Source organism: Leucoraja erinacea, chromosome 25 (genome assembly GCF_028641065.1).
Source record: "Leucoraja erinacea ecotype New England chromosome 25, Leri_hhj_1, whole genome shotgun sequence".
Lineage (NCBI taxonomy): Eukaryota > Metazoa > Chordata > Chondrichthyes > Rajiformes > Rajidae > Leucoraja > Leucoraja erinaceus.
In genome coordinates, this window is record NC_073401.1 from 4,052,739 (window position 1) to 4,067,135 (window position 14,397).

At 47.9% G+C, this 14,397-nt stretch overlaps 1 protein-coding gene across 1 annotated transcript in view; it reads right to left on the reverse strand.

The window, feature by feature from the left end:
- ksr2 (kinase suppressor of ras 2) overlaps positions 1 to 14,397 on the reverse strand; it is a 396,870-nt gene that overhangs the window by 294,987 nt on the left and 87,486 nt on the right. Inside the window, exons 2-3 of the mRNA XM_055655591.1 lie at positions 13,051 to 13,191; positions 2,100 to 2,250 (exon numbers count right to left, since the gene is read on the reverse strand). Of these exons, the coding sequence (XP_055511566.1) occupies positions 2,100 to 2,250; positions 13,051 to 13,191 (292 nt within the window). The remainder of the gene's footprint in view (positions 1 to 2,099; positions 2,251 to 13,050; positions 13,192 to 14,397) is intronic.

A 14,397-nucleotide genomic window follows, 5' to 3' on the forward strand; every position in this document is an offset into this window, starting at 1 on the left:
GAAAAAGCAGGAACAGGGTACTGAATTTAGATGATCAGCCACGATCATATTGAATGGCGGTGCAAGCTCAACGGGCTGAATGGCCTCCTCCTGCACCTATTTTTCTGTGTTTCTATTTTTCTATGGTTCCAATCGGCCAAACTCATGGTTGTTTCCTGTTCTTTTCTGAAGAAAAATGGATGGAATTACACCATTTATCCTTGTTATCTGTAGTGAACCTCTGTATGGAACTGTCCCAATTGTCAAGGTTACCTGTGAAGTTTGAATTGCTGAATTAATTGGTTATCTGTGCTGCTTTCATTCACTCCATTATCATTGATAAAAAGGTCAGATATATTTACTGCTAATCAATTAAGTCAGAGAATTTTTCCACAGAGGGCTATAAGCAAGATTATCACCAGCTTCTAGTTCTATATTTCTGCATGGTATCTCTGGTTCATATTGTTCTTACTGATGTCACACACTCTCTCAGCATCCATGTTTTTCTCTGCAAATTCCACAATGTGCAATTTCAAAATGGTTTTGTAATTTTTTTTGTGCAACTTCCCTAAATGTAGTTACTGCATTGTTGAGTATTACTGAATATAGCTGCTCAAGTAGTTAAGTCTTAACTTTCTTATCTCTCAATCTCTTTCTTTATTTCAGTCATTTCCAGGACTACAATAGAAATATTTCCCAAGTGACCTTTCTACATGGATGGGTTTGAATAAAGAATGCATATATAACCATATAACAATTACAGCACGGAAACAGGCCATCTCGACCCTTCTAGTCCGTGCCGAACACATATTCTCCCCTAGTCCCATATACCTGCGCTCAGACCATAACCTTCCATTCCCTTCCCGTCCATATAACTATCCAATTTATTTTTAAATGATAAAAACGAACCTGCCTCCACCACCTTCACTGGAAGCTCATTCCACACAGCCACCACTCTCTGAGTAAAGAAGTTCCCCCTCATGTTACCCCTAAACTTCAGTCCCTTAATTCTCAAGTCATGTCCCCTTGTTTGAATCTTCCCTACTCTCAATGGGAAAAGCTTTTCCACGTCAACTCTGTCTATCCCTCTCATCATTTTAAAAACCTCTATCAAGTCCCCCCTTAACCTTCTGCGCTCCAAAGAATAAAGCCCTAACTTGTTCAACCTCTCTCTGTAACTTGTTCAACCTTTCTCTGTATGCAGCAGGCTCTTCAACCACAGGATGGCAATCAGATCATTTCTATTGCCATCCACAACATTACCACTTACACTCACCAGCAGATTGCCGTTGGATAACTTCCAGGACCATGAAACTCCAGAGTAAATTTTCTCTCTCTAGTCCGAGAGCATTAGTGCCAACTAGACAATCCATCTGTTCCAGCTAAGATTAATTAATGTCAACAGTGATGCAAGAAAGCGTGTGTTTACTCACTCTGATATAGAGTTGAATTAATTTCATATTTCATTCCATGCACAACACAAATTTTCAAAACTTAAATCTTTTTTGCAAAATACAACCATTCTCTGTATGCTCGGCCTGGGTGAAAGAACTAATAGTCAAATCTAAAATGGAGTCATTCTTCTACAAAAGCATGGTCTAGAAGAACAAAAGAATGGCTCGGTGCCAAGTCTGAATGACTTTGTAAATTATATGAAACACAATATGGAGGACAGGTTGTCTTTTCAATAAAGATATTAAGATGGCAGCCTGCAGTAATAACATGTGCTTCTTCAAGTCCATAAAGAAGCCAAGATTGAAAAAAATAGCTGACGCTCCAGAGATAAGTAATAACTTGTCATTGGACGAGCTCGATTTGGACCCAGCTTTCCTATATGGTGAAAGGCTACAGATTCTTTCAGTCATGCCATATTCAGACTTGGTAGGAGTGTTTTACTGATAAGAAAAATGTATAATTGTGCCAACTCGCCTTTGTTCTGTGAGTGGGAGCCCGAGAAGCACTGAACAACGTTTGTGCTCATTGTAGATTTTTGCCACTCCCGTCTGACGAATCAATTAAAGATTGCCATGGTCTACCTTCAACGTTTGTTGCTATCTGCTTTTTAAGAAACAAACTTTCACATGGGGATATTGCAGCCATGAATGACATGTTTTGTTTACCTGATTTATAAACACTTCGTAGACAGGACAATGAAGCAATTAATCTGGCACATTCCTCACTGTTTGTCCCATATTTCTTCACTGTTACACACACGTCTTCATCAGTCATCTCCAAAAGTGCTTCTAGAGTCAGTTGATCAGGGGCAATGTCCTAAGAATTTCAACAAAAAAGTTAAATCAGAAAGTGCAACTTGATTAACAATGGCACAGCAAATGCAATATCAATTGCAGCCTAACTAGTCCAAATTCATGTTAATCCACCACTTGAATAGTCATCCTAGTCAAATACTCACGTTATTGCCCTTTCCCTCCTTCACCCATGTTCCAAAAGGTTAACCATTAGGTAACATCTGAAAGATAAGTATATAGAAAGACACAAAGTGCTAAAAGAACTCAGCGGATCAGGCAGCATCCCTGGAGTGTTAGGGAACACAGCTCTAACCAATTAAATTTTTGATTGTTAAATAATGGAATTATATGAAATTGAATACTATGTGATTGATGCATTTATATACACGTCAACCTTTGGTATGCAGTACCTATCCCCATCTCCCTCCACCCACCCCCTTCCAACAATCCGTCTGGAAGAATCCCGACCCGAAATGTCATCTATCCATTTTCTCCAGAGATGCTGCCTGACCCGCTGAGTTACTCCAGCATTTTATGGCTTATATTTGGTATAATCCAGCATCTGCCATTCCTTTTTATTACGTTATAACCTTTGGAATACACTTGGGATAATTGAAAAAGGAACCTGGAAAATGTGGTTTTATTAACCATAGTATGTGCTTTACTTCCTTGGTTACTGATTAACACAAGGACAAACAATGGACTTCATCACCTAGGAACGTTATGCAGAGAAACAGCAAACTGACCCATTCACTTGAAATCCAAATGATGAATATCAAATGAAATTTCCGATATGGTACCCAACGTCAATATTACAATTGATTATATTCTGGATAGAGAACAGAGATAGAACTGGGAGAAGAGAAGAGGGCGGAAATTTGGATGTTTGTAGGTGTTCATCTAGATAGAGAGCAGAGGGCAGGATTTGAATGAGAGCAAAAAGGGGGACTGTGTACAAAGTGGGAGTGGGAGTGGGACGTAGGACATGGGACTGGATGGAGTGCAAAATGAGGTACTGGATCGTCAACAAGAGATGGGACTGGATGGACAGCTGGGGAAAGAGTGAACAGAGTTCAAGGGAAGGATTATGTGAATGGGTCTTGATGGAGAACACAAGGGGTGAAGGCAGGACAGGATGGAGATCCAGTGTGGATCGGTACCTTGCGATGTGTCAGGCAGATATCTCAGTAATCATTGGGCAAATGTGAATTCCACCAACAAATGCTGGACATAAACCTGGAATCCACACAGTAGCTTACAGCCCAGTAATATGAATATTGATTTCTCCAACTTTGATTTCTCCAAAGCTCTCAAACTTCATCATCGTTAGTTCTTTGGGCATACTTTACAGTTTACATCTCTCTACATTGTCCCTAGACTCTATTCTGAGATCTCGGTCTAAAATGTCAAGTAATCTTGAATTAATACTAGAATTGGGAAAGAAGTCAAAGCAATTATGCATTTAGAAATGCAAGACTCCACCAAAAGGGTGTGCATACCTGGATTATCACAGTTTTCACAAATTAGATTCAGATTCAGATTCAATTTTGTCATTGTCAGTGTACAGTACAGAGACAACAAAATGCATTTAGCATCTCCCTGGAAGAGCGACATAGCAAATGATTTGAATAAATAATATAAGTGTCCTGCATTCCCACTCTCTCCACCCTCCCCCTGCCCAAGTTGCCCCAGCTTCTCATTCTTAGCTAGCAAACAGCTAACAATGGTCTGTTTCATTTATCATCGCTACTTCTTTGCATAACATGGAAATATAATCTTGAAATAATACTAGGTAATTTGGTAAAGAAGTCAGGAAGCATTTTCCAACATTAGCAGTTGTAGAAATGTGCAAGACTCTCACCAAAAGGATGTGCATACCTGGATTATCACAGTTTTCACAAATTAGTTGCCTGGACGTGAGCTAGTTATGTTATCAAGGGTCATGCAGCTCAGGTAGGTAATGGAACCGAGATTAAGATTAGTGTAACCAAACTAAATGGCAGAATGTACTTGAGGAACTGATTGGTCTGTTTACTTATATTTGTTAATGTGAAAACAGAGCAGTTTCAGAGAAAGTCAGAAGAGCTAGAAACTGAGGAGCACAAAACCAGCTTTGAGTTGTGTATTGTGCCAGTATTGTAGGAGAGGGCAGTGGTGGAAGGATATTAATTACCAGTGCTACTCCAAAGATATTGGTGCTGGGATCCTCCGCTGTTTGTGATATATTTAAATGACTATGGGTTGGTGAATAAGTTTGCAGGCAACACCAATATTGATAGTGTTGCGGACAGTGAAGGCTTTTAAAGGATACAGCAAGATACTTAACAGTACTAATGTACAGAAAGTCCAAATCCATAGCTCCCTGAAAGTAGCATCACATTTAAACAGAACAGTAAAGGTGGTGTATGGAATGCTTGCCTTCATCAGTTGGGGCATTAAGTATAAGAGTCAGGAAGTCATGTTACAGATTTACAAAACATTGATTAGGCTGTACTGCGACTATTGTATGCAGCCCCGGTTAAGTGCTCGCTTGAAGAGGGTGCAGAAGAGATTTACCAGGATATTGACTAGAGCAGACGATATTAGTTCTCAGGAAAGGTTGAACAAACGTGGACTGTTTTCTCTGAAGTTTTTGAGGCTGAAGAAAAACTTGCTAGAAGTTTATAAAATTATGTAAGGGTTTCTCCCACCAGTGGGCATAGCTTAAGGTGAGAGGGGTAAAATTTAAAGGAGAATTGTGGGGCAAGTTATTTAATGCACAGGGTAAAGGTGCCTGGCTCATGCTTCCATGGGTGGTAAAGGACGCAGATTTGATTGTGGTGTTTCAGATAGGCATATGAATCTGCAGGGGATGGAAGGAAATGGATCATGTGCAAACAGAATCGATTTGGTCAATTTTGCATCATATTTGACCTGATCCTGTGCTGTCCTGTTCAACGTTCAACTTTCAGAACTAAATCAGGACTTCCTGGTCCAAATCTGATACATTGTAACTTTCAGTTTAATATCGCCCTCTGCTGGATAATGTAATATGTACACATTTTAGATGAGGAAAGTGTGTACTGGATTACATAATATTAGAAAATAAACCAAACATAACCGCACTGATTTGTTAGTTATTAGGAATTCATTCATTTTAACTCCTGGCTTTGTGTGGGTGAGCAAAATATGAAGGTAACATCACCAAAATGTGGGTTTAATAAGAGGTTCCACAAATTTCTAGGCCAGTACCTTAAGTAGTTAAGCACTGCATGGGAATGAAGTAGGGGAATAATAGAGGGAACCGTTTCCTGCAGCAGTTCTAATGCACAATATGTGGCCTATAGTGGTTTTCACAAAGGCTTTTTTTTCCTCAAGAGCTAGATTGCAGATAGAAACCAAGGTAGGGTCAAAGGCTGTGGTTTGTGGAAGATAGTACAGTAAAAACCTCAGAGCAATTTGTCAAAGAGTTATAGAGGTTTGCATTATGAAAACAGGCCATGTGGACCAACCTGTCTATGCTGACCAATTTGCATGATCATGTTAGCTGGCCTGAGCCTGGACCATATACCCCCAAACCTTTCCTATCCACATACCTTTCTAAACTTCTTTGTGAGATAGCTTAATTTGTGAGTGAAGGGAAAAGGTAAAACGAGAGATGACCTGGATCAGGTCATGGGATTGGAGGGGAGGGGGGATATTATAGAAGCATCAGAGAACATAGGTTTAAGGTAAGAGGGGAAAGATTCAACAGGAACCCGAGGGGCACATTTTCTACATAGAGAGTGGTGGATATATGGAACAAACTGCCGGAGGATATTTTGTGTCTCTTCCTGAATGGCTGATGCAATAACACAGATTCCACACCCGCATGGGTTTAGGAGAGGTAGCATGCAAAGACATGGTAACCATGATGGACAGTAAAGGAAAATAAAAATCACCATTCGCAATGCAATTTTCTTGTGAGTTTTCCAGACATTAGAGTAACAGTCAAACCAGGAGGATAGCCCATGACCGTCACCATGGTGAGAGAATAAGGTATTACAACAGCCAGGGAAAGAAAGGTATGGAGGATAAAACAGAATTGACACCTCATGCCAAAATGTGTATTTCAATGGGCACATTCATACCAGTTTAGTTCAACAACAACAACAATAACATATCAGCAATATGGGCCCAATGGGGGAGAGGGGGGAAGAGTTTTAATAGATATTAGACCAAGGGGGACCCGTTGGAGGGGAGGGAGAGGGGGGGGGGAGACAGAGGGGGGGAGAGAGGAGGGGGGAGGGGGGGGGGGGGAGGGAGAGGGGAGGAGAGAGGGGGAAGGGGGGGAGAGGGAGGGGAGGGGGACGAGGGCGGGGAGGGGGGAGCGGGAGGGGGGGGGAGAAACAATAAAATTCAATGCTATGAAAAAAAGAAATAAACAATGCTTTAGTCCAGCCGGGGGGGGGGGGGGGGGGGGGGGGGGGGGGGGGGGGGGGGGGGGGGGGGGGGGGGGGGGGGAGGCAGGTGGGGCCTCGATTGGTCGAGGGTATGTAGGCATTGTGACGTTAGCCGCTGGCAAGCGGCGATTATTTTTTAAATAGCGAGTTCAAAATCTGGGGAAATAATTGACCAAATTTAGTGGATTTCTGAACTCATGTTATATCCCTACCGAAATTGTAAAAATCTCTGCGTTTTTGCATCTGGTTTTCGAGGAGATATGTTTCAAAGGCAAAATGCTGTGCACGCACACACACAGTTTTAAAAGTATACTAGACCAAGTGCAGACCCGTTGGGTCTGTTTCCCCAAACGGGGTGGGGGATGGGGGGTGGGTGGGAGATAAGTGGAGAAGAATGGGGAGGGAGGGGGAGAGGTGTAGGGGGGGAGTGATGGAAGTGGAGAGAGAGGGAGAGGGATAGGGGGAGTGGTGGAAGAGGCACAGAGGGGTAGGGGAAGGGGTGGGAGGAGAGAGAGGGAGCGAGGGGGGAAGGAGAGGGAAGGGGGGTGGGGGAGAGAGGGATGGGGGGGGGGAGGGGCGGGGCAGGAGGGGGAGAGGGGGAGAGGGGGGAGAGGAGAGGGGGATGAAGAGGGAGGAGGAGGTTAGAGAGGGGGGGGGAGGGGGAGGGGGAGGAGGAGGGAGAAAGATGTGGGGGGAGGGAGGAGGGAGGGGAGGAGGAGAGATGGGGGGGGGGAGGATGGGAAGAGAAGTGGGAGTGGAGGGGGAAGAGTGGGTAGGGAGAAGGGGGGGGGGGGAGGAGAGAGAGGGGGGGGGGAGGGAGAGGGGGAGGAGGGGAAAGGGAAGGGGAGGGGGGGGGGAGGAGGGGGGAGAGGGGTGGGGGAGAGGGGAGGATGGGGGGAGGGGGGGGGAGGGAGAGGGGGTGGGGGAGGAGGGAGAGGGGGGAGAGGAGGGGAGGGGGGGGGAGGAGTGGAGAGAGAGGGTGGGGGGGAGATGGGGGGGGGGTGGGGGGAGAGGGGGAGGAGGTAGGGGGGGAAGGGAGGTGGAGGGAGAGAGGGATGGGGGGGGGGGGGTGGGGATAAGGGGGAGAGAGTGGAGAGTGGGGGAGAAGGAGGGGTGGGGGGGGGTGGAAGAGGGAGGGAGGGGTAGGGGGGAACGGGAGGGGGGGGGATGGTGGAGGAAGGAGGATGGGGTAGAGAGAGGAGGGGGGGGGGAGCGAGGGATGGGGGGAAGGGAGGAGGGGAGGGAGGGAGAGAGAGGGGAAAGGGAGGGGGAGGGAAGAGGGTGAGGGGGAGAGAGGGGGATAAGAGGGAGAGGGAACAGAGGGGAGAGATAGAGCAGGAGTAGGCTATTCAGCCCTTCGAGGAGGAGGGGATTCAATATGAGGGGGGGATCATCCAACTCAGAGGGTACCTGGAGATCTCCCTACCCCCTGAAAAGGGAGGGGCTGGGGCTGCTGCAAAGGGATGTAAATGTAGAGGATGGACATCTGTGAGCATTGGGATTGTGAGGAGTGACGAGGGAACGTTCACCAGGGGGAGGGGAGGGGAGTGGGGGAGAAGGAGAGGGGAGAGAGGAGAGGAGGGAGATGGGAGGGGGGTAGAGAGGGAAAGAGTGTGGATGGAGGGGGAAGAATGGGGAGGGGGGGGGGTGGGAGAGAGAGGGAAGGGTGGGGGGGGGGAGAGAGAGGAGAGGGAGAAAGAAGGAGGGGGGTAAGGGGGTGAAAAGGGGAAGGGAAGAGGGAGGGAGGAGGGGGGGAGGAAGAGGGGGAGGAGAGGGGGAGAGGGTGAGGAGAGGGGATGGAGAAGGGGAGGGAAGAGGGGGGGGGGAAGGGAGGGAGGGAGGGGAGGGAGAGGGAGAGAGAGAGAGAGAGGGAGAGAGAGAGAGAGAGAGAGAGAGAGAGAGAGAGAGAGAGGGAGAGGGGGGGAGGAGGAGGGAGTGGGGGACGAGGAGCGAGGGATGGGGAGGGAGAGAGGGAGGGGGGAGGGGAGGATGGAGGGGGGGGAGTGAGGGTAGGGAGGGAGGAGAGGGAGGGGGAGGAGGAGGGGAGGAGGAGAGGAGGGGGAGAGAGGGGGAAAGGGAGGGGGAGAGGAGGGAGGGGGGAAAGTGGAAGTGGGGAGAGAGGGAGTGAGGGGAGAGGGGATGGGGGAGGGTGAGGGGGGTGGGGGGAGAGGAAGGGAGAGGAGAGAAGGGGGGAGGGGAGAGAGGAGGAAGGGGGAGGAGGAAAGGGGGGGAATAGGGTGAGAGGGGATGGGGGGGGAGGAGGAGAGAGGGAGGAGAGCTAGAGGGGTGAGGAGAGGGGGATTGAGAGGAGGGGAGGGAGGAGAGAGGAGGGAGGGAGGGGGAGGGGGAGAGAGAGGGAGGGGAGGGGGAGAGAGGTGTGGGGGAGGGGGGGGGGGGTTGGGAGAGGGGGTAAAATGAAGAGGAAGGGAAGAAGAGTGTGGAGGGAGGGGAAGAGGGGTGGGGGAGGGGGAGAGAGAGGGGAAATAGTGGGGAGGGGGAGTGGAAGGGGGAGGGTGAGGGACAGTCCATCTGTTCCCCATTCCCTATCACCCCAAATCCTCTTTCTCCATTCCCACGCACGTGATGATGCGCTGCGGGGGTGGATCCATTCCAATTGGACATCTGTGAGCATTGAGCATTGTGACATCCCACGATTGAACGTTCACCACCATTCTATGGCTGAGGTTTTTTTGGAAATTTTTGGGGGGGGGGGGGGGGGGGGGGGGAGGATTTTATTAAAAAATGAGTACATAAACATGACAAAATTTAATCAGGAGTAGATACTTGGAATGAAACGTGAAATCTCTACCGAAATGGAAAAAATCTCGGCGATTCTGCATCTGGTGTTGGCGTAGCAATGAATTAAAGGCTGGCAGCCACAAGTCAGGCAGACACACACACACTCAGTTTTATATAATAACTAGACCAAGTGCAGACCTGTTGGGGAGGCTTCCACAACGGCGTTTGCGGTGGGGTGGGGGAGGGAGCGGAGGGGGGGGGAGAGAGGAGGAGGAGAGGAGGAAACGGGAGAGATTTGGGAGGGAAAAGGAGAAGGGGTAGGGGGGAAGAGAAGAGGGGGGTGGGGAGAGAGAAAGGTGTAGGGGAGGGTGGGGTGTGAGGAGGAGGGAAACATAGAAACATAGAAATCAGGTGCAGGAGTAGGCCATTCGGCCCTTCGAGCCTGCACCGCCATTCAATATGATCATGGCTGATCATCCAACTCAGTATCCTGTACCTGCCACAAGGGCCACATCTAACTCTCTCTTAAATATAGCCAATGAACTGGCCTCAACTATTTCTGTGGCAGAGAATTCCAGAGATTCACCACTCTTTGTGTGAAAAATGTTTTTCACATCTGGGTCCTAAAAGATTTCCCCTTCATCCTTAAACTGTGACCCCCATGTTCTGGACTTCCCCAACATCGGGAACAATCTTCCTGCATCTAGCCTGTCCAGAGGTTTAAGAACTTGAGTACAAGCCAAGTCTATCCAGTCTTTCTTCATATGAAAGTCCTGACAGAAGGGAATCAGTCTGGTTAAACCTTCTCTGTACTCCCTCAGATGGCAAGAATGTCTTTGGCAAGGGAGAGGGAGAGAGGGAAAGGGGAGGATGAGGGGAGGGGGGGGGGAGGGGAAGGGGAGAGGGGAGGGGGAGGGACCGGAGGGGGGGGGAGGAAGGAGAGGAGGAGGGGGAGAGGGGTAGGGGAGAGAATAGAGGGTTAGAGTGTTAGAATGTGGAGGGAGGAAAGAAAGAGTGGGGGAGGGAAGAAGGGGGGTGGGGGGAGGGGAGGAATGGGGGTGGAGGAGGAGGGAGGGAGAGGAAGAGGGATGGGGTGAGGAGAGGGAATTGATGGAGAGCGTGGGAGGAGAGAGGGGTGGAGGAGGGGAGGAGGAGGAGGGATGGGGAGGGGGAGAGTGTTGTGGGGGATGGGGGAAGGAATGGGAGGGAGGGAGGGAGAGGAGGGAAGAGGGAGGAGGAGAGAAGATGAGATGGAGAGAGGGAGAGGGGGTGGGGGGAAAGTGGGGGAGTGGGAAAGAGTGAGGAGGGAGGGTGGGAGGGGGGAGGTAAGGAAGAAGAGTGGGGAAGGAGGAGAGGGGAAGAGGGGTAGGGGCGGTGGTGGGTGGAGGAACAGAGAGGAGGAGGGGAGAGGGACAGGGAGAGAGAGAGGGAGTGGGGGGTGGAGAGGGAGAGGGGTGGGGTAAGGGGGAGAGAAGTGGAAGTGGGGATGGAGGGGTAGGGGGGAGTGAGCGAGAGGGAAAGAGGGGGAGAGGGGGTAGGAAGAAGGGGGCGAGGGAGAGATAGAGGGAAGGGGGGGTGGGGCAAGAGGAGGGAGAGGGTGGGTTGGGGGAGGGAGGGGGGGGAGTGGGGAGGAGGAGGGGGAGGAGAGGGAGAGGGGGTGAGGAGAGGGAGAGGGGAGATGGAGAGAGGGGGGGAGAGAGGGGTGGGGAAGAGGGGTTGGAGGCGAGGAAGGAGATGGGGGGGCTAGGGGGAAGAGTGTGGATGGGGGGGACAGTGGGGAGGGGGAAGGGGGGGGTGGGGGAGAAGAGAGGGAAGGGGGGGGGGGATGAAAGGGGATTGGGGGGAGGTTGGGGGAGAGAGGGAAGGGGGGGGATAGGGAAGGGGGTGGGAGAGAGGGATGGGGGTGGGACTCAGTAGGAGGAGGGGAGGAGAGGGAGAGGGGTGAGGAGAGGGAGATGGAGAGGGGGTGAGAGAGGGTGTGGGGGAGGCGGGGGGGAGGGTAGGAACAGTCCATCTGTTCCCCATTCCCTATCACCCCCAATCCTCTTTATTCCCACACACGTGATGACACGCTTCGACACAGGCTGCGGGGGTGGGGGGAGGGGCTGGGGCTGGGGCTGCTGCAAAGGCATATGTAAGTGATGATCCATTCCGATTGGACATCTGTGAGCATTGGCCATTGTGACATCACACGATGAAACGTTCACGAACATTCTATGGGTGAGAAGCAGTTTTCTTTTGAAATTTGGGGGGGGAGAGGAAAGAAGGTTTTCATTAAAAATGTGATACTTAGAATGAAAAGTGAAATCTCTACTGAAATGGAAAAAATCTCAGCAATTCTGCGTCTGGTGTTGGCGTAGCAACAAATCAAAGGCTGGCAGCCACAAGTCAGGCAGAAAGCCGGCCGGCAGCCACAGACTTTTATATAATGACTAGACCAAGTGCAGACCCGTTTGGTCTGCTCCCCCAATGGTGTGATCCCCCAACCCAATATTCCACCATGCACCCGTCTCCTCCAATGGAACTGAAGCCGTTCTCAAAAGTAAGATTCCAGCACTGCCCTGTCTGCTGCAGCAGTGAAAAGTTCAGAGTGTTCCTGTCTTACAACTTTGTTTCGAAGTGTGTTGGAAGCTGACATGTAAATGGAGAAGCCAGTTTATTTTTGAAATACTTGGGGACAGCAGCCAGACGGATAGCCCCAGAGTTTGATAGATAGATAGATAGATAGATAGATAGATAGATAGATAGATAGATAGATAGATAGATAGATAGATAGATAGATAGATAGATAGATAGATAGATAGATATGATAGATGGTCACCACCTCCTAGGGTTTAATTAATCTGGACTGACTCTGGACTCTGGTCCTGTCCACAGGGGGGAAATGGAGGAGGACTGGCCAAATTTTGTGCCTTCCACCACAGTGATGAATGCTGTGGTGGATGATTGTGTTACAGTTTTATTGTGTTACAGTCCTTTTATTATTGTACCGCTGCTGACAACCCAAATTTCCACCAACCCTGGTTGTGTGGCAATAAATTATATCTATCTATCTATCTATCTTGCGCCCCCTAATCAAAGCTGGTTTGTTACACAATACCAAATCCAGAATACCCCTTCCCCTAGTAATCTTGACCACAAACTGAATTATTACCATTAGAACAGGAGAGGGTACAAAGTGAGAAGTTGCTCTGGAGCCAGCAACCTTCATACTTTCTGTATTCATTTTTTAATTTGCTGCACATCATACATAATTTGCAATTTAATTCAACGGTGTTAAACAGACCCTCGCAAATAAAGTGATATAGAAAATATATACATTTAGTGAAATTACTCTAAATGATAAAACAAAATTAAGATGATTAAAGGGTCTGTCCCACTTTCACAACCTAATTCACGACCTCTGCCGAGTTTGCCTTTGACACATACTCGCAGCATGGTCGTTACGAGGTTGTAGGTTGGTTGTGATGCTAGTCGAGGCATCAAGTAGGTCGGGGCGTTTTTCTAGCCTGATGAAAAATGTCCATGAGTAAAAAAGGTCGTGAAAGTGGGACAGGCCCTTAAAACCAATCAATCCTCAGCTATTTCAAACAACGCATCTTTCTAACAACATTATCAGTTATTCTGAAATAATAGTTTAAGAGCATTAATGCCAAAGTTACCTCTATCACTTCCTTGCGAATATTTACAATCCGAAACCAATGAACGAGGTGGGGAAATCCCTCTAACTCAGCACTCCGTTCTTGCAGAGAAACATTACGTTTACAGGAAAGCTGACGGCTGAAGTACTTCACGAGTTTACCCTAAAGAGAGAAGAAAACGCTGTTAGAAAATAACAGTGAATTGATTTAAGAATACTTACTTTACAAATATATATTTAACAAACCAAAGACAATTAAATTGCAATTAAGACTCGTTTTTTTATCAGTTAATAGTGATTGCAACAAATGCATTAGTTTGTCACAGCCTTGATTTCTTTTGGAGATTACTAGCAATCTCCAACAGCCCTCACAAGCCCTCACCCAATCCCTTCGGTAGTTGACAACATTGTATTTCAAAAACTAAAGGGCATGTGTGCGAGTTTGCTCAGAGACGGTTTGCTTTTGTTTTTCCCAGAAGGATTCCTTCCAGTGCACCTGAAAGATCCAGCTCGATGGATCACTCCAATTCGCCAGAGATTCAAAGATACTGCGCTAGTTGCATCTGCCTGCATTTGGCCATATACCATTAATCCATTTTATCCATATATCTGTCCAATTGTCTACTAAAAGTTGTAATTGTATCGACTTCTACTTTCCTCTGGTAATTCATTCCAGATATGGACTACCCTATAAGTGAAAAATATGCCCCCGAGATCCCTCTGAATTCTCTCCCTCTCACTTTGAGCCTAAGCTCTCTCTACCTTTTGAAATCTCTACCCTGGGTAGAAGATTATCAGCATTCACCTGCCCCTCGTGATCTTGTACACCTCAGCCTCCTAAGCGCTAAGTCCCAGACCCAGCCTATCCAACCTCTCCCTATCATTCAATCCTGCCCTGGTCTGACATTCCAAAATACAATGCCTCACACTAGTTAGAGTTAAATTCCTTTTGCCATTCCTTGCCCCACAATCCCAACAGATCTAGGTCTTGCTGTAGCTTAGATAACCTCGCTGTCTACTGTGCCACCAATTTTAGTGTTATCTGCAAATTTACTAACAATGTTAACTAGATTGTAATTATATATCCAAAATAAACAGCAGCAGACCTAGCACTAACCTCCGTGGCATCCAATTGATCACTAGCCTCCAATTAAAAAAAAAAACAAATTTCAGAACTACCTTTTGATTGTAGAAATGTAGGTTGTAGAAACCCGAAACGTCACCCATTGCTTCTCCAGAGATGCTGCCTGTTCCACTGAGTTACTCCAGCATTTTGTGTCTATCTATCTTTTGACTTCTTACTCCAAGTCCATTTGGTAATCCAATTGGCTAGCTCAATTTGGATTCTATGCGATTTAACCTTCAAGAA